Genomic DNA, 26,133 nt, shown 5'->3' with positions numbered 1-26,133 from the left:
CTTTATCCTCCAGAATATGCTACCCTGTAATTTTTGTGGTATTAAATATGGGGCGGAGCAATAAGTAGACCAGAGTAGGCCCGATCAGAAAAAAATGACCACTCACACTCCCTCATTTGATTGGTCGACTAGGCGGGCCTTCTGACTTCGTGACTATGGTAACTAGTGACGACTTCTTCTGGCATGGTTTTTATAACTAACCCGACAGACCAGGGCCTGTCGTTGCCAATTGGAGGCAATTGAGCAGAGCCAGAAACGAGCTAGTGAAATCCTATTGGCTCGTTCTAGCATTTATTTATATATTTCCGCCAGGGAACGCCCAGTCTGAAGCGCGCGTGTGCAATAACTCAATTCGCCCTTGCACTCCTAAACAATGCTACTTAAAAAAAAAAACTTTGGCCAAGGCTAAAGTCTACAAAACGCAGTCCGCTCTGTTTGTTAGAGATTCTTGTAAATGTTTAATCGGTGTGCAAATTTGCAGAATTTCGGCCAAAATTAATCTAGCTCAATCTTCTCCCACTGCCATAAACTGCGGTTCCTCTCATCACCATATTTTGTAGCGAGTGTTAAACGCTACCAGATGCGTCACATTTATACATCCGGTGAAATATCGGGCTCATTGTTCTATTTGTGTGTGAACGCACTCTACAACATTACCTATTGCGGCAGTAGTTGCGGCGTGCACTGCTTTGTTATGGGGAACTCGAGCATGCAGTTGCAGCCTCCAAACGGTTCCAGGCTATAGGGAGGAAGCCAATCAATGGGCAAATACTTTTTTATACGCATGATAGAACCCAATCTAGTATTTAGCAAGACGCAGAGAGCTCCCAACTGCATTCTTGTCTGTTATTACTGAAAAAGCCTAAACATCTCCCGTTGGATGAGAACATGGTTTACGCGGAATTACAGTCTCTTAACAGGCCACATCGCCATTGCTTCCAAAGGATTTTGACAAGCTTCTGTTACAACCAGCAAAGCTGTTTCTAGCTCTGAGGTGTGTGTGCTTCCCCCCCCGATGCATTTTATCATGGATTATGAAGAGCATAGTCGGTCAGTAACTGATTTAATTCTGCATGTGTTATAGGAAGCACAATACACGTTGCCTTGTTTTGTTTGACGCCATTTGCTAACTTTAGGTTGTTAGCTAACTAACTAGCATTAGTAGCTACAGTAATGTTATTGTTAGCTACTAATCAAATGTGTTTATATAGCCCTTCTTACATCAGCTGGTTTATCAAAGTGCTGTACAGAAACCCAGCCTAAAACCCCAAACAGCAAGCAATGCAGGTGTAGAAGCACGGTGGCTAGGAACAACTCCCTAGAAAGGTCCAAACCTAGGATGACACCTAGAAATGAACCAGGCTATAAGTGGTGGCCAGTCCTCTTCTGGCTGTGCCGGGTGGAGATTATAACAGAACATGGCCAAGATGTTCAAATGTTCATAAATGACCAGCATGGTCAAGTAATAATAATCACAGTAACGTTAGTTGTCGAGGGTGCAACAAGTCAGCACCTCAGGAGTAAATGTCAGTTGGCTTTTCATACCTGAACAGTCCACACTGGCTTCCTCTGTTTGCGCTATTCGTTGGTATCGCTGTTTTCTTTCTTTAGCCAGCTGCTAGTTTGCTAGAAGGAACCATAACATCCTCCGAACGGACCAAATTGTAAATTAAATGGTGCAATTTATCATGGTGCAGTGTATAGTTCGGTGGGTGGGGTGCTTGGCTCAGTTGGCTGCCACTCCTAGGTGTAACAAAGTTGGTACAATTTTAAAAGGCTAAAGTAAACGCTCCCCTTGCTTTACGCAGACTGTGAACAATATATCCTCTCTGGCATAGCACACGTTACTGATTAAACATTTAGAATGTCTCTAGCAACCCAAAACATTTCCTGTGTCTGTGTTGTAATGTTTAGGCTCTGTTATTTACTGCGTGATCTCGCACTTTCAAATCTTGAAAGCTCCATAATAATAACCAGACTGTGTGTGATATATATACATAACCACTTCAAAGCGCAACGCGTTCTCCATACAAACCAATGCAGAAATGTATCTTGTTGGAACTTCGAATTCAACTCTGACCTTGTTAGTAGCTGTCTGCACTGCATCAGTGGTAATAACGTTAGCAGTTGTCTCATACTTTTGCTGTCATGGGAAACCTGAGTTTCTTTTGAACACAAGCCATGCCTTTTCCCCTCTACTACTATCCTCTTGTCCCTCATTGATTTTAGTGACTCACCCTTAGGAGGTAAAACCAGTCAAAATAATCTTTGTTTACAGTTTTTTTTTACTTAATGACATTGTGATGGTAATCTATGTCTGCCTCTGTTGTCTTCCTCATGCTTGTTTACTTTGTTGCAATATAGACACATCTATGTACCTGTTTCTCTTCTCCTTGCAGCTGTTCAGGTGTTGAGGATGAGGAAGAAGGTTCGGCACCACAGCAGCCCCAGCGGCCACCCTCCCCGATCCGGCCGTCCCCCAACAAACAGACTCTGACCTATGCCCAGCGCATGGTGGACATGGAGATTGACGGCCGGGTGCATCGGATCAGCATCTACGACAAGCTGGATGTGATCTCGGATGATGACCCTATGGCGCAGGAGATTATGGAGTGTGTAACAGGGTTATATTGGTGATTCCCCTTGCCACTTTATTGTTAAGCCAATGGGTTTTTGGTTTGAGTTTGTCTTGCCTTCACCTACTCAACATGGCATCTTATTGGCTGGTTTGCTTAGCTTGCTTACGATGGGGGATGTTCCAGTTAGAATCGTCCCAGTGAACAAGCACCAAACCAGCGGTAAATTATTGGTTGCAAAGCACTGTACATCAAAAGTGATTTTTATACTCTCAATTGATGATTTAAATGTACAATGTATATCAAATTGTTTGTAAATGTTATTCGAACATCACACATAAGATGCAGCGGTTTTTGGAGAATATTTGTTGTGCATTTTGTTGTAAAGAATTCCCGCCAGTACTAGCTAGCAATTTACTGTTTCTGGTGGGGGGGGGTTCATATACTTTGTACAGTGCGTGAGTGCAGAGTTGGATGGTGAGACGTGCATTGCATGACGTGCAATTTTGTGCCGTTCCTAACAGAATAAAGCTACATGACTGGTGCTACATGTTGGAGTTCCGTGTCGATGACTGATTGTACACAACGCAAGAAGAGTACTGTTACAAGTGCACCAGCAACAAGGAGAACATGGAAAAGCCTCAGCAAACACTGATGCGCTCCGTCCGGTAAAAAAACAGCCAGGAGAAGAGGAGTGCAGCTGCGGTTGCACAGAACCCTACATACAACACATGGAGCTACAGCAGCACAGGCAGCACCAGCACAGACACTTCCAGAGGCCAAGGTCCGTACTGTGGAGTATAACCTTCCAGCTGTCCCCAGGAGGCCCCCAGTGTATTATAAGTATGTGGAGAAGACGTCAGAGGAGCTGGATGAGGAGGTGGAGTATGATATGGATGAGGAGGACTACGCCTGGCTGAAAGTAGTTAACGATAAGAGGAGGAGTGAGGGCGTCAGTCAGGTAGGCTTTTTCTTTTTAAATTACTCCTTTTCAAATTTACAAAACTTAATGGCGAGGCTGCTCCCCGTAGCCTCGGTGCCAGTCAATCCTTTTTGCCGTGGGGTTTTGTGCTGTGTATTTAAATACTGTATTCTCAACAGCTTATTCGTATCTTTCTACTACTGTACATTGCAGTTGAGTTACTCTTTATACAGTGCATATTTATTTATATACTAGATTCTTGACATAGAGTTGAAGTCGGAAGTTTACATACACTTAGGTTGGAGTCATTAAAATTAGTTTTTTACCACTCCACAAATTTCTTGTTAATAACAAACTATAGTTTTGGCAAGCCTGTTAGGACATCTTCTAAGTAATTTTTCCAACAATTGTTTACAGACAGATTATTCCACTTATAATTCACTGTATCACAATTCCAGTGGGTCAGAAGTTGACATATACTAAGTTGACTGTGCCTTTAAACAGCTTGTAAATTCCAGAACATAATGTCATGACTTTAGAAGCTTCTGATCGGCTAATTGACATCATTTGAGTCAATTGGAGGTGTCCCTGTGGATGTATTTCAAGGCCTACCTTCACACTCAGTGCCTCTTTGTTTGACATCATGGGAAAATGAAAAGAAATCAGCCAAGATCTCAGAAAAAAATTGTAGACCTCAACAAGTCTTGTTCATCCTTGGGAACAATTTCCAAACGCCTGAAGGTACCATGTTTATCTGTACAAGCAATAGTATACAAGTATAAACACCATGGGATCATGTAGCCGTCATACTGCTCAGGATGGAGACACGTTCTGTCTCCTAGAGATGAAAGTACTTTGGTGTGAAAAGTGTAAATCAATCCCAGAACGACAGCAAAGGACCTTGTGAAGGTGCTGGAGGAAACAAGTACAAAAGTATCTATATATTCACAGTAAAAAGAGTCCTACATCGACATAGCCTAAAAGGCCGCTCAGCAAGGAAGAAGCCACTGCTCTAAAACCGCCTTTAAAAAATCCAGACTACAGTTTGCCACTGCACATGGTGACAAAGATTGTACTTTTTGGATGAATATCCTCTGGTCTGATGAAACAAAAATAGAACTGTTTGGCCATAATGACCATCATTATGTTTGGAGGAAAAAGGGGGAGGCTTGCAAGCCAAAGAACATCATCCCAACCTTGAAGCATGGTAGTGGCGGCATCATGTTGTGCAGGTGCTTTGCTGCAGGAGGGACTTGTGCACTTCACAAAATAGATAGCATCATGAGGTAGGACAATTATGTGGATATTGAAGCAACATCTCAAGACATCAGCTACTGCTGTACATGTACTAAGAGGACTATATTGTGTAAATTTCATCTGGCATACAGTCATGGCCAAAAGTTTTGAGAAAGACACAAATATTCATTTCACTAAGTTTGGTGCTTCAGTGTCTTTAGATATGTGCCAGATTTTACTATGGAATACTGAAGTATAATTACAAGCATTTCATAAGTGTCAAAGGCTTTTATTGACAATTACGTGAAGTTGATGCAAAGAGTCAATATTTGTTGTGTTGACCCTTCTTTTTCAAGACCTCTGCAATCTGCCCTGGCCTGATGTCAATTAACTTCTGGGCCACATCCTGACTGATGGCAGCCCATTCTATAATCAATGGTTGGAGTTCGTCAGAATTTGTGGATTTTTGTTTGTCCACCCGTTTCTTGAGGATTGACCACAAGTTCTCAATGGGATTAAGGTCTGGGGAGTTTCCTGGCATTGGACCCAAAATATCGATGTTTTGTTCCCCTCCCACTTAGTTATCACTTTTGCCTTATGGCAAGGTGCTCCATCATGCTGGAAAAGGCATTGTTCGTCACCAAACTGTTCTTGGAGGGTTGGGAGAAGTTGCTCTCGGAGGATGTGTTGGTAATGTTCTTCATTCATGGCTGTGTTCTTGGGCAAAATTGTGAGTGAGCCCACTCCCTTGGCCGAGATGCAACACCACACATGAATGGTCTCAGGATGCTTTACTGTTGGCATGACACAGGACTGATGGTAGTGCTCACCTTGTCTTTCCCGGACAAGCTTTTTTTCCGGATGCCCCAAACAATCGGAAAAGGGATTCATCAGAGAAAATGACTTTACCCCAGTCCTCAGCAGTCCAATTCTTGTACCTTTTGCAGAATATCAGTCTTTCCCTGATATGCAGTCTTTCCCTGATGTTTTTCCTGGAGAGTAGTGGCTTCTTTGCTGCCCTTCTTGACACCAGGCCATCCTCAAAGTCTTCACCTCGCTGTGCTTGCAGATGCACTCACACCTGCCTGCTGCCATTCCTAAGCAAGCTCTGTACTGGTGGTGCCCCGATCCCGCAGCGGAATCAACTTTAGGAGATGGTCCTGACGTTTGCTGGACTTTCTTGGGCACCCTGAAGCCTTCTTCAGAACAATTGAACCGCTCTCCTTGAAGTTCTTGATGCTCCGATAAATGGTTGATTTAGGTGCAATCTTACTGGCAGCAATATCCTTGCCTGTGAAGCCCTTTTTTGTGCAAAGCAATGATGACTGCACGTGTTTCCTTGCAGGTAACCATGCACAGAGGAAGAACAATGATTCCAAGCACCACCCTCCCTTTGAAGCTTCCAGTCTGTTATTAGAACTCAATCAGCATGACAGAGTGATCTCCAGCCTTGTCCTCGTGAACACTCACACCTGTGTTAATGAAACACTGACATGATGTCAGCTGGTCCTTTTGTGGCAGGCCTGAAATACAGTGGAAATGTTTTTGGGAGATTCAGTTAATTTGCATGACAAAGAGGGACGTTGCAATTAATTGCAATTCATCTGATCACTCTTCATAACATCCTGGAGTATAAGCAAATTGCCATCATACAAACTGAGGCAGCAGAAAATTAATATTTGTCATTCCCATAACTATTGGCCACGACTGTATATACTCATAGATTGCATTTGGATTGTTGTTACAGTGGTATTTTGGTTGTTTATTGGATTCATTTTGGGATTTCTTATTTTCTTTATATATTTTTGATTGTGAGCTTTGACATTATACTGCATTGTTAGGAGCTAATAACCTAAGCGGTTCTCTGAAGCTGCCATAACATCTGCTAAACTGTGTACGCGACTAATAAACTTGGATTTGATTTAATTCTGTTTCTACTCTTTTGTCAACTAGACAAGAGAGCAGAAACAGACTGGCAGTCAGGCTAGATTCCCCCTCCTAAAGAAACAAAAACAAATGAATCACAGGCTAAGAAAATAATACAATATAACAATAGTCAACAATATAGAATTAATACCACAATTAATGTGCAACTGTTTACTGTTCTCCCTCTCACGACCAGGTGTCCCACAATGTGTTTGAGTTCCTGGTGGACCGCTTTGAGAAGGAGACCCAGATGGTGAAGGAGGGCCAGGACAAGCTGACCATAGACGAGGACGCAGTCTGCTGCATCTGCATGGATGGAGATGGCCAGGACAGCAACGTCATCCTCTTCTGTGACATGTGCAACCTGGCTGTGCACCAAGAGTGTTACGGTGTCCCTTACATCCCAGAGGGACAGTGGCTGTGCCGGCACTGCCTCCAGTTGCCCACCCAGCCCGCAGGCTGCATACTGTGTCCTAATAAAGGCGGAGCAGTGAAAAAGACTGACGTTGACCGCTGGGGTCATGTGGTGTGCGCCCTGTGGGTGCCGGAGGTAAGGTTTTCCAACACGGTCTTCATTGAGCCCATCGACGGAGTCAGCAACATTCAGTCCGCCTGCTGGAAGCTCACCTGTATCCAATGTCACAAGGCGAACTGCTACACCGCCTTCCACGTCAGCTGTGCTCAGAAAGCCGGACTCTTTATGAAGATGTAACCTATCAAGGAGGTTAAGGAGACAGGCGAACCAACGTTTTCGGTGAAGAAGACTGCTTAAGTCTCACACCCCCAACAGCTCGGTCAAGAGACCCCTCACCATCTACGAGGACACCAAAACCCAAAATGGATTGTGTTCCCCTCTGAAAGGGGAGAAGTCGAGGGACGTCCGTGCACTGATGAAAGGCAGGAAGATGAAGAGCAAGAAGGTGGAGACAGAAAAAGAGGTCCCACCTGTGGCTGTGCCTAGCTTTCCTCCCCAAAGGTAGATTCACTCACCAGTCATCTAAGAATAATTTTCATAATTTGCAGATGACCAGACGTATCAGTAAATGTGACAATAGACAACATACAGTGCCGTGAAAAAGTATTTGTCCCCTTTCTTATTTGATCTATTGTCAGATTTTCAAACAAAACATGAATATTAATATAACACAAAATGTTGATAATTATTTCATTTATTTAACATAATTATGCAATACCCAATGTCCCTGTGTGAATTTTATTTTGCCATCTTACACTCAATAACTGGTTGTGCCACCTTCAGCTGCAATGACTGCAACCAAACACTTCATGTAGCTGTTGTTATTTAATATTAGGTTTCGGTTGAAGATCTGATAACTTTCAGTGTAAAAAAACATGCAAAAATAGAGAATCTGAAATGGGGCAAACTCGCTTCTGCCATCAAACCCATGCAACTTATCCAGAACGCAGCAGCCCGCCTGGTTTTCAACCTTTTCAAGTTCTTTCATGTCACCCCAGCTCCCACTCAGCCCAGTCCAAGATCTTCTTTGTCCTGGTACCCCAATGGTGGAACCAGCTTCCCCCTGAAGCTAGGACAGCAGAGTCCCTGCCCATCTATGGGCTCTGCATTTCACTTGTGTTTTTGAATAAACATTTTGTTAGAAGTAAAATAAATGCTGTTTTCAAAGCATTTATGTTGTTTTGTATCATAGCTGAATGCTAATTGCACAAAGAACTACAAATCCTATAATATCCAACCTCATGTGCAGCAACACTGGGGAGCTGTGCTCACTGTGATTGAAGTGCGGCAGTAAGATACATTTTTAGATGCGCTAAGCACAGGCATAAAAGGTGGTACAATTTAGGCAGACTGGACTCGAGCCTTGTCCTTGTTGCCATGCTAACATCCCACCCTTAAAGGGACAGCTGAAAATGTTTGTCTTATCTGGGATATTTTGGTTAAAAGACTCAGGTCACAAATAATGAAATAACAGCGCAATATACCACATCACTTCTTACTAGTAAGACATTTATTGTTTTAGAAACATTACAAAGCATGCTCATCTGGGCACCAGAGTGGCACAGTGGTCTAACATGTTGACTACACCGCTCGCAAAATATATTTACACATACATGTTTTTCAATCATTGCACCCACACTGCTCGCACGCGCCAACGAGCAACAGCGTTACCAAGCGCTAAAATAGGAGTCAGTTCTATTTGTGACACTGAACGTGGTGCAAGTCCTGCCTCTCCCATCTCCTCATTGGTTTATAGAAGCATATACCCACGTGCCATCTCATTGGTTATACCCAAGTGGGTGACTGAAAGACGAACTGAGGTCGGTCGGTCGTGGTAATACACCTTATTATGAAAGTTAGATGCCAATCGCCATACAAAGTCCAAAGAAGAAAAAACCTGGAAGGAGGAGAGATGACTAGAAATGATTTGGTTGACCGTTTTATGTGTGGATTAATTGTCAGAGTAGAGGACCTTGTGCATTTCAGGTAAAATAACAACTCAACGTTTATATCCCAGTACAAATTAGCTAGCAACAGCAAGCTGGCTAAATAGGACAATTTAGCTAACAACTGCAAGCTAGCTAGCTAGCTAGCTAAATATGTTTAATGCTTTTTGACCTGTCCCCAAATTAATTGTTTTGATATTTCAACCTGCGTGTCATGATTGCGTTTGGTGTGAGGGGACAAAATCAATTTGCACACGATGGTGCACGCCTGGTTTGGGCATGGTGTAAGGCACTGCATCTCGGTGCTTGAGGCGTCACTACAGACACCCTGATTCGAATCCAGGCTGTATCACAACCGGCAGTGATTGTGAGTCACCATAGGGCGGCACACAATTGGTCCAGCATCATCCGGGTTTGGCCGGTGTAGGCCGTCACTGTAAATAAGAATTTGTTCTTAACTGACAGTTCACAGCGCTGTATAGAAAAAGAGGTCAAGACTTAAAGTGAAAAAACATGTTATTCAATTTCAGACATGGACATTTTCCTTCAATAAGCAACATAGTAACAATTTTAAAATCTTCTCCATCTGTTCCTAGGTTAAACACCATCCTCAACCGGGTGTCTATGCAGAAGAAGAAGGTATTTGTGGAGCTGGCTCTAAACTACTGGACTCTAAAGAGACAGGCGAGGTACGGCATACCCCTCATCAGACGACTACAGTCCAGCCAACAGTCCCACCAGAAGACCTATGCTGCACAGCCGGTCAGTCAGCTGGTCATGCACTACGGCCCCCCTGTTTCTGCCACAATTCACGTCCCCTGGCTGGTACACTACATTTCTTCTCACACTCCTATCATTATAACATGCCCCTCTCCTTATTACCGTAGCATTGTCAAAGAGAACAGGCCAAAACTACCCAGAGGCATATTATTGTTTGTATAAATGAGAGCTCTACTGCTCTCCTTGTTGGATTACAATTCCTCTGTATTCTAACCCTAATGTTGGTGATATTGTTTTTTTAACTGTACTTGTCTGTGATGTTTTCTAAATCTGATTTGCGTGATTCCCACCACAGAAGGAGAGTGAGGAGGAGAGCCGGGCTCTGAAGGAGCAGCTCAAGGAGTGGCATCGTCTAAGACACGACCTGGAGAGAGCCAGGCTATTGCTGGAGCTCATACGCAAGAGGGAGAAACTCAAGAGAGAAGAGGTAGGTTAGATAACTGTAGCTGTCCCTGCAAGCCAACAATACATAAATATAGCTCACAAGCCAACTATAAGACAATTAGTAGTATAGTATCAATTGGAGCTGCACCCCCCTCTCTGTCTCTGCCTGTCTCTCTCCCTCCATGGTTCCATGTACAGTACACCATGATGCTAATGGTCCCCTGTGTGTCCTCAGATGAAGATGCAGCAGAGCCTGTTGGAGGTCCAGCTGACTCCCTTCAGTATCCTGCTCAGGTCTGTGCTGGAACAGCTACAGGAGAGAGACCAGTCCAATATCTTTGCCCATCCTGTCGACATCAAAGAGGTAACGCTTACTTACCATGGCTAGGAGAGCAGCTCTTACTATAATGTGTACATACGGCCTGAGATAGCCTTGCTGACGCGATTGGCTTGGTACACAGCGAGGGAGAGCCACTGGTTTGGACAGGAGTCCGTATAATAATGTAATATTCATCAATAATCAATAATATAGAAATTCATCAAGTTATTATTGGTGTTCTGAAATGGTTTTTTTTCCTCCCTGGAGAGTTTAAACCTCTTGTGTATTTTATAATGGAAGGGAGCGGTGCTCGGGGACTGTGTGTGGCTGTACATGTAGGTGTTCTAGGAAGAAAGACACAGAGGCACAGCCCCCTTCTTAATCAACTTCATTAACCCTAACATCAAACAGCCTCTCCAGACTGTGAAGTCAGGAGTTTGGTGTCAGCCAGACTAGAGTTGAGATGCTGCTTTTGTCCTTTCACGTTTTATTAACTTTCATGGTTTTTAGTTTTTTTATACTATATTTATATCTAAATTCTTCATTCTCCTCCTAGCATAGCATCTGGCCCATCCCATTTGGACTAATTATAACATCTTCAAAAAGTATTTCCAAAAATATCAGACTGTGGATTTTACATTTACATCTCAATGCTCTGTATGTGCCGACTATCAGATGTTTCTATATGCCTGTCTATTGTTAAACCTTTAGGTGCCTGACTACCTTGACCACATCAGGAACCCCATGGACTTCGCCACTATGAGGAAACGCATTGACGACCAGGCCTACAGCAACCTGAATGACTGAGTCCGACTTCAACCTCATCATCTTCAACTGCATGAAGTACAACTGTAAGGACACCTTCTTCCACAGTGCGGCCGCCCGTCTCCGAGACCAGGGGCTTTGATCAGGAAGACGCAGAGGGATGTAGAACGAATCGGTTTCGAGAAGGACCGTGGGATGCACCTTTCCGAACCGCCCAAGATTGAAGCTCCTCCACGGTTTACCTGGGAGGATGGTAAAGACCTAGCGAGACGAAGAGTTTGTAGAAATATAATGGATAAATCAGTCAATGTAGAATAGAATACTGGAACAGACAGCAGTGTTTGCACAGATCCAAATTAATAAAGCATATTCCTGGTCAATTGAGACGCTCCTTTGAGCATTTTTGTCTAGGAGTTTGCTTAATCTGGATCCTCAATATAGTTCTACTTACATAGGCTACTCATTGTTTAGTTAACATCAAGCAAATGTCTCCCAATGACAGTATTATCTTGTTGTCCTTTCCCAGTGGACCAGTTATTGGTCCCAGCCAACCGGCAGCACATGCCTCTGGAGGAGCAGCTGAAAGTGCTGCTGGAGAAACTGGACATGACGCACTCCATGAAGTCCAGTCCGTCACGCTCCAAAAGCCTCAAGCTGCTCAAGAAGACCATCAACAACGTGCGCAGTGAGATGAGCCTCAGCCTTAGGAGAGCCTCCCACCACTCACATTCTTACTCCTCTTCCTCCCACTGGTCATCCCATCCGGAAAGGAGTAAAGCTGGGGAGGCAGAGGGGGTGAAGACCAATGGACAGAGCCCTGATAACGAGGGTAGGTTCTTTTCAAGTTGTTACGTTCTCTGCATTGGGGAACTGTGTATGTGTGTGTGTATGTATATATATATATATATATATGTATATATGTGTGTGTGTATATACAGTTGAAGTCTGAAGTTTACATACTTAGGTTGGAGTCATTTAAAACTTTTTTCAACCACTCCACAAATTTCTTGTTAACAAACTATAGTTTTGGCAAGTCTGTTAGGACATCTACTTTGAGCATGGTGCAAGTAATTTTTCCAACAATTGTTTACAGATAGATTATTTCGCTTATAATTCACTGTATCAGATTATTTCACTTATAATTCACTGTATCACAATTCCAGTGGGTCAGAAGTTTACATAAACTAAGTTGACTGCGCCTTTAAACAGCTTGTAAAATTCCATAAAACGATGTCATGGCTTTAAAAGCTTCTGATCGGCTAATTGACATCATTTGAGTCAATTGGAGGTGTACCTGTGGATGTATTTCAAGGCCTACCTTACAACTCAGTGCCTCTTTGCTTGACATCATGGGAAAATGAAAAGAAATCAGCCAAGACTTCAAAAAAAATTGTAGCCCTCCACAAGTCTGGTTCATACTTGGGAGCAATTTCCAAACGACTGAAGGTACCATGTTCATTTGTACAAACAATAGTACACCATGGGACCATGCAGCCGTCATAACACTCAGGAAGGACACGCGTTCTGTCTCCTAGAGATTAGTGTACTTTGCTGCAAAAAGTGCAAATTAATCCCAGAACAACAGCAAAGGACCATGTGAAGATGCTGGAGGAAACAGGTATAAAAGTATCTATATCCACAGTAAAATGAGTCTGATGTCGACATATCCTGAAAGGCCGCTCAGCAAGGAAGAAGCCACTGCTCTAAAACTGCCATAAAAAAGCCAGACTACGGTTTGCAACTGCACATTGGAACAAAGATCGTACTTTTTGGAAAAATGTATTCTGGTCTGATGAAACAAAAATAGAACTGTTTGGTAATAATGACCATCGTTATGTTTGGAGGAAAAGGGGGATGCTTGCAAGCTGAAGAACACCATCCCAACCTTGAAGCACTGGGGTGGCAACATCATGTTGTGGGGGTGGTTTGCTGCATGAGGGACTGGGGCACTTCACAAAATAGATGGCTTCATGAGGAGGGAAAATTAAGTGGATATATTGAAGAAACATCTCAAGAAGTCAGTCATTAATTTTGACTGTGTCACCAGCAAAGCACCACCACCTCCATGCTTCACGGTGGGAACCACACATGCGGAGATCATCTGTTTACTTACTCTGTGTCTCACAAAGACACAGCGGTTGGAACCAAAAATCCCAAATTTGGACTCCTCGGACCAAAGGAAAGATTTCCACCAGTCTAATGTCCATTGCTTGTGTGTCTTGGCCCAAGCAAGTCTCTCTTCCTCTTATTGGTGTCCTTTAGTAGTGATTTATTTGAGCAATTTGACCATGAAGGCCTGATTCACACAGTCTCCTCTGAACAGTTGATGTTGAGATGTCTGAACTCTGTTATGCATTTATTTGGGCTGCAATTTCTGAGGCTGGTAACTCTAATGAACTTATCCTCTGCAGCAGAGGTAACTCTGGGTCTCCCTTTCCTGTGGCAGTCCTCATGAGAGCCATTTTCATCATAGTGCTTGATGGGTTTTTACGGCTGCACTTGAAGATCTTTCAAAGTTCTTGACATTTTCTGCATTGACTGACCTTCATGTCTTAAAGAAATGATGGACTGTCATTTCTCGTTTCTCTTTTCTTATTTGAGCTGTTCTTGCCATAATATGGACTTGGTCTTTTGTCAAATAGGGCTATCTTCTGTATACCCCCCACCTTGTCACAACACAACTGATTGGCTCAAACGCATTAAGAAAGAAAGACATTTCACAAATTCACTTTTAACAAGACATACCTATTAATTGAAATGCATTCCAGGTGACTACCTCATGAAGCTGGTTGAGAGAATGCCAAGATTGCCTTGATGACAGCTTTGCACAAAGGGTGGCTACTTGATTTGTTCAACACTTTTCTTGACTAAATTATTCCATATGTGTTATTTCATAGTTTGGATGTCTTCAACTATTATTCTACAATGTAGAAAATAGTCAAACTAAAGAAAAACCCTTGAATGAGTTAGTGTGTCCAAACTTTTGACTTGTACTGTAAATATTTGCCCATACAGGAGGGGGGTAGGCCCTGTCGAAGAGGTGGGGCTTTAGGAGGGACTGAAAGATGGTGATGAACTCAGTCACGGATGGCTCGGGAGAGTTCCAGAGCCTAGGAGCAACCCTGGAGAAGGCGTTCTTTCCGATGCTCTGTAGTTTTGACCTGGGATGTCAAGGTGGCCTTCTGTGGCAGAATGGATTGCGTGTGTGGTTTGGTAGAGGAGAAGAAAGTTTAAGAGGTAAAGCAGGGTGGGGAATGGCTTTGTAGGTCAGGAAGAGGATCTTGTAATTAATTAGTTGGCAGCCAGTAGAGTTCATGGAGAACATTAGTGATGTGCTGCCGGGGCTTAGTGTTGGTGAGAAGGCAAGCTGCTGAGTTTTTAACCATTTGGAGCTTATGGAAGGACATTGAGTTGATGCTGGAGAGTGTCGAGTTGCATTAGTCAAGACTGGAGGAGATGAATGCATGTATGAGGGTTTCAGCGTCAGGAGAGGGGGTACCTGGCTTTGGCCAAGCACTCAGATATCGCCAGTGACCTGGTGTCAGGATGTCATGTGCTTCTCAGTTCTTTATTTTATTGGCCGAAACTAGATATAAACTATAGCTAGATCAGGAATTAACCGTAACCACTAACTCCTAGTTAGTCACACCATCATACCATGTAGTGTGCTTAGCCATGCTAACCTGCTATGACGTAGTTCTCTTTAACATGGTATTGGTACAGTGGAGTTGATATGCTAGGAGCCTGAATTGATTCACAGTAAACCTACACTGACTCAGTAACTATTAGATTGCCTTCTAATTCTGCAAGGATAAGGATGATGTGCTTTAGGAATGGTTCTGGTGTTTTTATTCAAGATGTGCAATTCCCACTCTTCATATTACATTGTGATCTATATAATATTATGCTTTCTGTGTTTTCTCACTGTATTCTCTCATATTCTTCAACAGGGGACAAATCATTACCTCCCAAATTGGAACCCTCTGACTCCCGTCCTCCTTTCCTGCACTTCGAGAGTAACTCAGAACCCCCTACCCTTAAACCCATCCACCCCAACCCCACTCCGGACAGCAAGACCCATGGACAGGTCAAATTTGACCGGAAGAAACCCAACAACACATTCTCAACCACTACCAAGACCCTTCTCAATGGCCACGCTGAGTCCCAGAACCCACTGCTTCTCTTAGAGGGGGGCGTGAGTATGGTGGCCACCTCCACCCTGGCCCAACCCTCGGGTACGACTGTCAACCGCCGCACTGCCGTACTCTTCAGAAAATCCATGACCTCTAGCCCTGGGAAGAACCAGGGGGGGGGAGAGGAGGAGGTGAGGCCCAGACAGGGTGCCCTCAGCTGGGCACCAAGACTTTCCTGTCGGTGATGATCCCCAGGGTGGAGACCCTCCTCCACCCCAGGACCAGGAAGAGGAGCCACAGTTCCAGCGTGGGGGTCAGCGAAGGGTGTGGAGACGGGGAGTCCCCTGTCAAACACATTGACACAGGTAAATAGGGTTCTTCTCACTTGTCAGAAAATAAATTACTTATCTTAAAGGGACTCTTAAATAGAGCATGAATAAGAAGTAGAACATTATCTTCAGACTTGTGAATTAAGAGATCAGGTTCCCCTTGTCTATGTAATCTTATTAATTATAATTTAAAAGACTAAACAGATCCTAGATCAGCACCCCTACTGAGATGCTTTATGAATAAAGGTTCAAATGTTGTAGGTCTATGCTGTAGTTGGTTTATGTGTAGTATACGGACTCTACTGTACTGCTCTGTGTTACTCGCCTCAGGCCTGTCTAATGGTTTTGTGATGGAGGAGGTTATTGATGAAGAGAGGGAGCTAACTGCCAGCAGGCCTCTAGAAACCAGGAGACGGTGTGCCTCTGAGTCCAGCATCTTAACTAGTGGTAGTCTGCTGGGCAGCACCAGGTAGGTACAGTGCCTTGCGAAAGTATTCGGCCCCCTTGAACTTTGCGACCTTTTGCCACATTTCAGGCTTCAAACATAAAGATATAAAACTGTATTTTTTTGTGAAGAATCAACAACAAGTGGGACACAATCATGAAGTGGAATGACATTTATTGGATATTTCAAACTTTAACAAATCAAAAACTGAAAAATTAGCGTGCAAAATTATTCAGCCCCTTTACTTTCAGTGCAGCAAACTCTCTCCAGAAGTTCAGTGAGGATCTCTGAATGATCCAATGTTGACCTAAATGACTAATGATGATAAATACAATCCACCTGTGTGTAATCAAGTCTCCGTATAAATGCACCTGCACTGTGATAGTCTCAGAGGTCCGTTAAAAGCGCAGAGAGCATCATGAAGAACAAGGAACACACCAGGCAGGTCCGAGATACTGTTGTGAAGAAGTTTAAAGCCGGATTTGGATACAAAAAGATTTCCCAAGCTTTAAACATCCCAAGGAGCACTGTGCAAGCGATAATATTGAAATGGAAGGAGTATCAGACCACTGCAAATCTACCAAGACCTGGCCGTCCCTCTAAACTTTCAGCTCATACAAGGAGAAGACTGATCAGAGATGCAGCCAAAAGGCCCAAGATCACTCGATGAACTGCAGAGATCTACAGCTGAGGTGGGAGACTCTGTCCATAGGACAACAATCAGTCGTATATTGCACAAATCTGGCCTTTATGGAAGAGTGGCAAGAAGAAAGCCATTTCTTAAAGATATCCATAAAAAGTGTCGTTTAAAGTTTGCCACAAGCCACCTGGGAGACACACCAAACATGTGGAAGAAGGTGCTCTGGTCAGATGAAACCAAAATTGAACTTTTTGGCAACAATGCAAAACATTATGTTTGGCGTAAAAGCAACACAGCTCATCACCCTGAACACACCATCCCCACTGTCAAACATGGTGGTGGCAGCATCATGGTTTGGGCCTGCTTTTCTTCAGCAGGGACAGGGAAGATGGTTAAAATTGATGGGAAGATGGATGGAGCCAAATACAGGACCATTCTGGAAGAAAACCTGATGGAGTCTGCAAAAGACCTGAGACTGGGACGGAGATTTATCTTCCAACAAGACAATGATCCAAAACATAAAGCAAAATCTACAATGGAATGGTTCAAAAATAAACATATCCAGGTGTTAGAATGGCCAAGTCAAAGTCCAGACCTGAATCCAATCGAGAATCTGTGGAAAGAACTGAAAACTGCTGTTCACAAATGCTCTCCATCCAACCTCACTGAGCTCGAGCTGTTTTGCAAGGAGGAATGGGAAAAAATGTCAGTCTCTCGATGTGCAAAACTGATAGAGACATACCCCAAGCGACTTACAAGGTGGCGCTACAAAGTATTAACTTAAGGGGGCTGAATAATTTTGCACGCCCAATTTTTCAGTTTTTGATTTGTTAAAAGTTTGAAATATCCAATAAATGTCGTTCCACTTCATGATTGTGTCCCACTTGTTGTTGATTCTTCACAAAAAAATACAGTTTTATATCTTTATGTTTGAAGCCTGAAATGTGGCAAAAGGTCGCAAAGTTCAAGGGGGCCGAATACTTTCGCAAGGCACTGTAATTGACACAAACTGTCTCCACTCAGTCAATGTCTTGTTGTGCGTGTGTGTTTGGTGGGCGGATCGCCTAAGCCATGGGAAGCCATTGACAGTCGCTGGATCCAGGTTCGAATCCCAGTGTGGGCTACCCCCCAAATTTTCTACAATATACTTCCATGGTTGGTTTAATTGACTCTCCCTTTTACGGCCCCTAATTTATCTATTTTTAGCTACTACTTCCAAGTCTGTTGGAGAGGATCAGATTGAGCAAAGTGAGATGTAGAATCACTGATCTACAAATAGTATTCTCTGCAAAATAATAGGTTTTGTGTGATTTATGATTCGCAGAGCTACTCCTCCCCTGGCTTAAGTAATCCCTTCTGCCAAACACACATGCACATCCAGACATTGTTTGATTGATTGGAGACGGCTTGTGTCAATTACATAACATTTCCAAGGATTTCCTACCTGCAGCAACATTAGTGGACAATGCTGGAAATACCAGTAAAAGCACAGTACCTCAAAATGTGCCCCAACTCTTGGCTCTAGCTTTAGGATAGAGTTTTTTTTTCTTCTCAGTAGTATACTACGATGCAAGCAAGAGAAACATAAATTAAAGCCATTATATTTATGATTTACATTCCAAATTGTACTTTTGTAATATTACATTTTTCAGTGAGTTGTGATGTATTTAACCTGTATGTGTTGAGGCTGTAACTTAGCATGCCTCTGGAAGTGTTTTGCTATATTTACAGTGAACCCCTCCTAACTTGATTGTTGTTATTCCTGCATCCATAGAAGTTGGCAATAACAATATTTGGATGCCTGCTAGTGCTGCAACAGTTGTTCTGGAACCTCTAAAGCTAGTTTGGGCAAAATGTAGCGGATACCCTTCCTATCCTGCCTTGGTGAGTGACAGTGAGCGTATGTATGACACCTGACTGTCTCATTCTCTCTTCTCAGTGCTTGCTACCAGGGACTAACTTTTTGTTTACCTGCCACTCAGATTTTTTAGGAGCCAAAATATAATTTTTTTGCCTTACAACAAACACAAATCAAAATGGACGAGTATGCTTAGTTGTGTTTCTAAGTCAAGGAATGTGTATTACTAATAAGAAGTAATGTGTTGTATTGCTCAATTTAATATTTTGTGACCTGAGTCTTCTCATCAAAATATCACAGATGAGACAAATGTTCAGCTGCCCCTTTTAAGTTTACCGTGGTAATGGGGCCACTCAAGTTGTCACGTGTCGTTAGGCATCAGCATGCTCAGCTAGGCGAACCGAACGAGTGTGCTCGCATACTCCCTTAAAAGACATTTGCTTGAAAAACTAGACTTCGGCTACCAACTTCAGCTTGCCTCAAAGATGAACAAAAATGTCACAATGTCGTCATAATATATGCACAAGCTGTTCTGGCTGGGAAACATGCAGATGCCTTTAGTGGTGCATGACTCCAGGATTTTTGAAGTCGACTCCCGCCTGCTGTGGTTAGTCAAGAGTCGACTCTTGCTCAACTCCCAAAAGGAGCTGAAACAGACAAACACACACGTACGCACCTCATTATTGCTGCGTCCTACTAGGAAGACTACATTTGCGTTCTAGAGGACTGATATGAACATGATGATGCCCATTTGTTCATTAACTTAGCCTATAAAAGTCCCATTTTAAATATATATATATTTTTTTATATAGGTGATGTGTAGGAACTACAATATTTTGGTGATATTTCTGCTGCACGCAGCCTTGATGATCCCATGTGATGATGCTGCACGTTCTACGCTGATAAGCCCATTCTTTGCCATGTTATAACGCTATTCGGACAGGTATTTACTAGAGACGTTGGTTATGTCATTATTATCTAAGCATGTGTGTTATTCCAGAAGACGATTCACACAGGATTACTCCAAACTGCCCCATGTAATTATTTTTTTCCCCCTCAAATTGAGTTCACTCTTGATGGAAGCCTGGAGGTTTTTATTCTAGGCGTGAAGTTATTTCATAGTCATGTCTAGACTATAATAGGCTACACTGATAACTCATGCTTGGCTGCCAAATGTATGCAGTACCTTCAGAAAGTATTCACACTCCTTGACTTTTTTCACGTTGTGTTACAGCCTGGATTTAAATTGTGATTTGTTGGTCACTGGCCCATAATATAAAAATTGAATTTTTGTATTTTTTGTATTTTTATTTTTTATTACATATCAGCTTTTCATTTGTATTAATATGTCTTAAGTCAATAAGTATTCAACCCCTTTGTTATTGCAAGCCTAAAAAGGTTCAGGAGTAAAAAATTGCTGAACAAGTCACAAAAGTTGCATGGTGTGTTTAAATTTTTTTTTAATGACTACCTAATCACTTTAGGCCACACATACAATTATCTTTAAGGTCGTGCAGTGCATTCTAAACACAGATTCAACCACAAAGACCAGGGAGGTTTTCCAATGCCTTGCAAAGAAGGGCACTTATTAGTAGATGAGTATAAATAAAAAAACCTGACATTGAATACCCCTTTGTGCTTAGTGAAATTATTCATTACATTTTGGATAGGGTATCAATACACACAGTCACTACAAAGACAGAGGCATCCTTCCTAACTCATTTTCCGGAGAGGAAGTAAACTTTAAAACAGTTAGAGTTAATGGCTGTGTTAGGAGAAAATGGTGGTTGTAGTTTCTCCACAATATTGACCTAATTGACAGAGTGAAAACAAGGAAGCCTGTACAGAATAATATTCCAAAACATGCATCCTGTTTACAACAAGGCACTGAAGTAATACTGCAAAAAATGTGGCAACGCAATTCACTTTTTGTCCTGAGTACAAAGTGTTATGTTTGGGGCAAATCCAATACAACTATTGACTGAGTACCACTTTACATATTTTCAAGCATGGTGGTTGCTGCATCATGTTATGGCTATGCCTGTATTCATTAAGAACTGGAGAGTTTTTCAGGATAAAAAATAAATTGGATGGAGCTAAGCACAGGAAAACCTTTTTCAGTCTGCTTTCCACCAGACACTGGGAGATGAACTCACCTTTCAGCCGGACAATAACCTAAAACAAAAGACCAATTTTACACTGGAGCTCCTTACCAAGAAGACAGTGAGTTACAGTTTTGATTAAATCTACTTGAAATCTATGGAAAGGCCTGAAATTGGTTGTCTACCAATGATGAACAACCAATTTGACAGAGCTTAATGGACAAATGTTGTACAATCCAGGAGTGGAAAGTTATTTTGATACTTACCCAGAGACTCCGCTGTAATCAATGTCAAAGGTGCTTCTACAAAGTGTTGACTCAGGGGTGTGAATAATTATGTAAATGTGATTTTATGTATTTAATTTTCAATACATTTGCAAACATTTCTAAAAACATGTTTTGGCTTTGTCATTATGGAGTGTTGATGGGTGAGGAGAAATCTATTTAATCCATTTTGAATTCAGGCTGTAACACAACAATGTGGAATAAGTCAATGGGTATGAATACTTTCTGAAGGCACTGTAGGTGTCCCCATAATATTTAAATTGATTAAGTCTGATCATAATCATTATTTCAGCGATCCATGGTTGGCGTCCTTTCTAATAACAATGCCCCCCATCCTGATGATTTAAGCTGCTGAACCGTATTTGCATTTATGGATGAGAAAGTTAACTTGCCATTTCCAAGTTTAGTGGGGATGCCCTGCTTTGCGATCGATTGCCTAGGACAGAGTTCTCCAACTGTGTTCCTGGCGAGGTACTGTCCTGTAGGTGTTCACTCCAACCCTAATCTATTGCATCTGATTCAATAATTAGCTGGTTGATAAGCTGATTCAGGTTAGTTTAAAACTGGGATTGGTGTGAAAACCTACAGGAAGGCAGCTCTCCAGGAACAGGATTGGAGAGCCCTGACTTAGGATATCAACAGCCAGCCAGGGTTTCATTAAATAAGCATTTGGTGATGTTTAACTTCAATTCACTGCCACCATGAATAATAGCTTAGCCATTGATAGCCTATTATATACTTTAATGTACTTTTGGTGAATTTGCGAGGCTTTGAAAGACAAGACATTGCGAGATACAGATTACCAAGATATAGCCTATGTGCACGTTTGTCTGCCTGACTCGATCCTCTCTCTCCCTTGCTGGCTCGCCTGGTCTTTCTCTTTGCTAGGAAAAACACAAGTGTGTGTTTTAGTCTTTGGTCTGTTTTTGTGTAGAATAGCTCAGTCTCCTCCTTTTATAGCCCCTACTAGTGAATTTGCGGAGACATTGCAGGACACCGCATTGCGATCAGTGGCCATTTTAGGATGTAAATCTTGGTGGGGTAAACTCAAAACATTTTTTTTTTAGATGCATGCCACAACACAACACTAAACAATACATTAATTGGACTATAATGGTGACAAATGGTGCCCACACACTGTTTGGGCCTACATTAAGCTGACAATTGAGATGTATAAACTATTGCATCAGGGGACGACGAGCAGGTAAGAGGCAATTAATGAGCGAGGTAGGATGGACTTAGTCAATATAACTTTGTTCAGCACTTTTGAAATGTACAGCAACAGAATTCAGAACATGGGCCGTTCTTAAGGTGTTCTCCCTGTACACCAAGTCAGATAAATAAAGGGAGCATATAAGCAGACAATGAAAGCTCTTACAATATTTGATTATGACATTTTGTTAAACAGGCTATAAGCTATGTGCACCACCAAGTCAGAACAGTAGGCTAAAAGGGGAAAAGGGACCAAATTATTAGTGAGGCACCTGGGCTACTAACAGCTTACTACACAACATACACATAGTATTACTTTCTTAGCTACAGTATACATATCTCCCTGACATATTACATTATTTATGCAGCAGCATACAATACATTTTGGACTCACTTTGGTGTGCTGTGCTCACTTGAACAGGAAGGTGGTGTGGCCAATGACCTTGATCCTTCTTGGATGGGCACTTCTAATGTAACTCTACGGCAACACGCAAGGGGCTTGAATTTGAGCTCTCCCTGTAGATTTTGTGACAGTACACTGAGCCAATCACGGTGCAACTAGATAACATTACCAACCTCTATGCTCCGTATTTTCTGCTGGCTACCCCACCACCACAGAAAGCACTGAGCTAGGCTGACACACCCGCATTTTGGAGCTGCATTACTCAAGAAAGCAAACAAGAGTCCGCTTGTATGCGGCCTTATTAACTCAATTTTACATATAGATTTTTTCATTGTTTGCAAACTGATATGGGACCTGTATTAATGCCAGAATGACGGGTCATCACTGATTGCGATAGCCTGTACATCTTTTGATTACCAATGCACGGTTCAGACTCTGCCTGGTGGCCGACATGCCTGACTGTGCCCATTCTCTCTCGCTCCCTCCCTCGTTAGCTCGCTCTTTCTTTGCTGTGATAGATTAGTTTTTGTTCTCAGAGGTAGCCACAGCAACTAGTTTCCTCCCTTGCAAAAATACTGAATCTTAGGAGTCGACGAGTTGATGCCTGACACCCAGAAATGTGAGTCGACACCGGGAATTGACAGGCAAGGAGTTGAGGAATTGATTCTAGTGTGCCTGTGAGAATCTGACTAGTAGAGGCTGACAACGACTCTTCCTCTTCCACAGTGGAAGCAAACTCACATTGAAAAACAATGTAAGTGTACAAGAAACAAGAAGATAAAGTCTCACTGTAGTAGTTAGACCAACTTTTATGCCTGTTCCCATTGCTTCTAATACAAACCTTTCAGCTCTTCACTCGCAGTGCACACAGCCCTCCAGCCAGGCAGTGTTGCTTCGCGAGGTGAGATAGCTATAACGTTACGATTCCTATTTATTTGTGCATTGCCAAATATGAAACCAAAAGGAATAAGTACTTTAAACAGCTACAGCCCCATTTATTTTTCTATAAATCACTACTCGCACGTGCCAATACTTGACTTTGACCAATGTGGCTGGTGAATTAGAAATTTGTATGCGCCAATATCAAAATCTACCCGCATTTGGTGGGTGTTAATTTAAGGCCCTGCTTGCTACCCCCTTCATCAAATCTTGAGTGAGTGTTGTTCACACACTATCTGTTTGAAAGGTGTAACATCCTACAAGTTTTGTCTTTGCCTTTCATGGTAGAATAAATCCTAGGTCCATATCTTCTAAGTCCTCTAGATGGTGCCATTGTCAAATAAACAGATCTGATTTGACCTTAGTTTAAGAGGACTAAGTGGACGCACCTCTTTTCAACACAAGCACCAGCTGTGTGTGTTTGAGCATGTGTGTGTGTGTGTATTCAAGTATACTGTGCCATAACACTCCAGGCACCACTCCCTAGTAAACATGGTACACCTCTTCCACCACGTTAGATCGTTGACCCCCACATGCCCCGGGTGGGATGCCAGCACAACGGGGTGTCTATCCCCATGCCTCCCCTCGACGTCCTCCGGGTCGGAGAACGGATGCAGTTCAAGAACGAAGAAAAACTCTTCCTCGTCCTATTCTTCGACAACAAACGCAGCTGGTGAGACATCTTCTCTGTTCTCCAATACTAAATGTTAAGAAAGGGATTTTTTTGTTGTTGTTGATAGCAACATACATGGATACACCATTTTACAATCTTCATTTGCAATGTTAAGTGTTATTTCAATACGTGCTGTGAATTTTCATACACAACCAACAGACAACAACACAAAGAGCTCAAATTTCTATTATAAGTTCTACATTTTTGCAGATTTGTATCAGAAGAAATGTAGCTGAATTTGATTTCCTTATTCTCTCTTCTCAGGCAATGGCTTCCTAAGTCTAAGATGGTCCCTCTGGGGATCGACAAGATCAAGATGATGGAGGGCAGAACATCCAGTATCCGTAAGGCTGTTCAGACTGCCTTCAAACGTGCCATGAACCATCTTAGCATCGTTCAGGACGAACCTGTCAGTGACATGAGCGACGTGGACTAACACACACACAGACACACACACCCAACCCTTGAATTACTGCTCATGGTCTTGTCTCAGACCTGAGCCTGGCCTACACTCCTTCCTTCTCCACTTTGTCAGTCTTTCCAAAGGTCTATGCTGGCTGTTTTTAACAGGTGCCTTGCTACCCCCCTGGCTTGGTATGGTTCCCCCTTCCACGTCAGTCCTCGCCCGCTGGTCTGACGACTGCTGCTTTAAAGAATGTGCCCCAGTTCCCCTCCTATCTACTGTTCTTCATGGTCGCGTTCATGATGCACCAAATGGAAGAAAACAACTCGCTCATCTCGCCTTATCAGTGGTGGAAACAGTACCCAACTATCATTCTTGAGTAAAAGTAAAGACAATAGAAAATGACTCAAGTAAGTCACCCAGTAAAATTCTACCAGAGTAAAAGTATTTGGTTTAAAATATACTTAAGTATCAAATTCCTTATATTAAGCGAACCAGATGGCACCATTTTTTATTTTACGGAAAGCCAAGGGCACACTCCAACATTCAGACATAATTTACAAATGAAGCATGTGTGTTTAGTGAGTCCCACAGATCAGAGGCAGTAGGGATGTTCGGTTGATAAGTGCGTGAATTTCACTATTTGCCTAAGAAATCAAAATGTAACGAGTACTTTTGGGTGTCAAGGAAAATGTATGGAGTAAAAAGTACATTATTTTCTTTAGCAATGTAGTGAAGTAAAAGTAGTCAAAAATATAAATAGTAAAGTACAGATACCCAAAAAAACGACTTAAGTAAAAATACTTGAACGTACTAATTAATTGCTTTAATCCACTGCACCTTATGCCATTTATTTCCACTCAAAACTACCTACTACATTTATGTTAACTCTGTAAATAACTGCAATATTTGTCTGACACACTAACTTATTTTGTAGATTGAGTGAAATTTGTACTGTACAATGGATTTTCTTACTAGTATTTATACTTTTTGGTGAAGTATGTAAGCACTGCGGTGTGGTAATTCAAAGTGCTATGACAATAAGACAAGTGTAAAAAGCCTTAGCAGTATAAAATAAATGGGATTTTTTTTTGTTTGTTTTATATATCCTTTTTGTATTTTATTTTAAGTTAATGAAGTTTATAAAATATAAACTTCCCTTTGGCATTCTTCCTTCTGTAATCAAATGTTTAAATATATATATATTTTTTACAATATTTTGGTTTGTCCGTAGTATTCAGACCCCCTGACTTTCTCCACATTTTGTTAGGTTACAGCCTTGATTCTAAAATTGATTGAATTGTTTTTTCCCCCTTCTCAATCTACACACACTACCCTGTAATGACAAGACAACATTTTATTTTTTTATTTTATTTTGTAATA

At 42.2% G+C, this 26,133-nt stretch overlaps 1 protein-coding gene and 2 pseudogenes across 1 annotated transcript; all 3 read left to right on the top strand.

Moving 5' to 3' along the window:
- Positions 1 to 310: 310 nt before the first annotated feature.
- Positions 311 to 3,442, top strand: LOC110500287 (bromodomain-containing protein 1). The gene is made up of 3 exons (XM_021577583.2): positions 311 to 1,050; positions 2,400 to 2,612; positions 3,101 to 3,442. Exons 1-3 carry the CDS (start codon positions 1,016 to 1,018, stop codon positions 3,150 to 3,152), a joined length of 300 nt encoding a protein of 99 aa, XP_021433258.2. The 5' UTR covers positions 311 to 1,015; the 3' UTR covers positions 3,153 to 3,442.
- On the top strand, positions 3,238 to 7,432 carry LOC118936404 (annotated as a pseudogene).
- A 75-nt stretch (positions 7,433 to 7,507) lies between these two features.
- On the top strand, positions 7,508 to 25,247 carry LOC110501068 (annotated as a pseudogene).
- Positions 25,248 to 26,133: the final 886 nt, after the last annotated feature.

This window comes from Oncorhynchus mykiss, chromosome 21 (assembly GCF_013265735.2).
Source record: "Oncorhynchus mykiss isolate Arlee chromosome 21, USDA_OmykA_1.1, whole genome shotgun sequence".
In the NCBI taxonomy this organism is placed as follows: Eukaryota; Metazoa; Chordata; class Actinopteri; order Salmoniformes; family Salmonidae; genus Oncorhynchus; species Oncorhynchus mykiss.
The sequence above is the reverse complement of the archived record's forward strand: the minus strand, read 5'-3'. Positions and strand labels throughout refer to the sequence as shown.

Bases quoted from the DNA above. Each gene is read 5' to 3' on its own strand.
- LOC110500287 (XM_021577583.2), top strand. From the start codon at position 1,016: ATGCATTTTATCATGGATTATGAAGAGCATAGTCG. The intron at 1,051-2,399 runs GTCAGTAACTGA...TTCTCCTTGCAG, and splicing joins GATTATGAAGAGCATAGTCG to CTGTTCAGGTGTTGAGGATG. The intron at 2,613-3,100 runs GTGTGTAACAGG...CGTTCCTAACAG, and splicing joins ATGGCGCAGGAGATTATGGA to AATAAAGCTACATGACTGGT.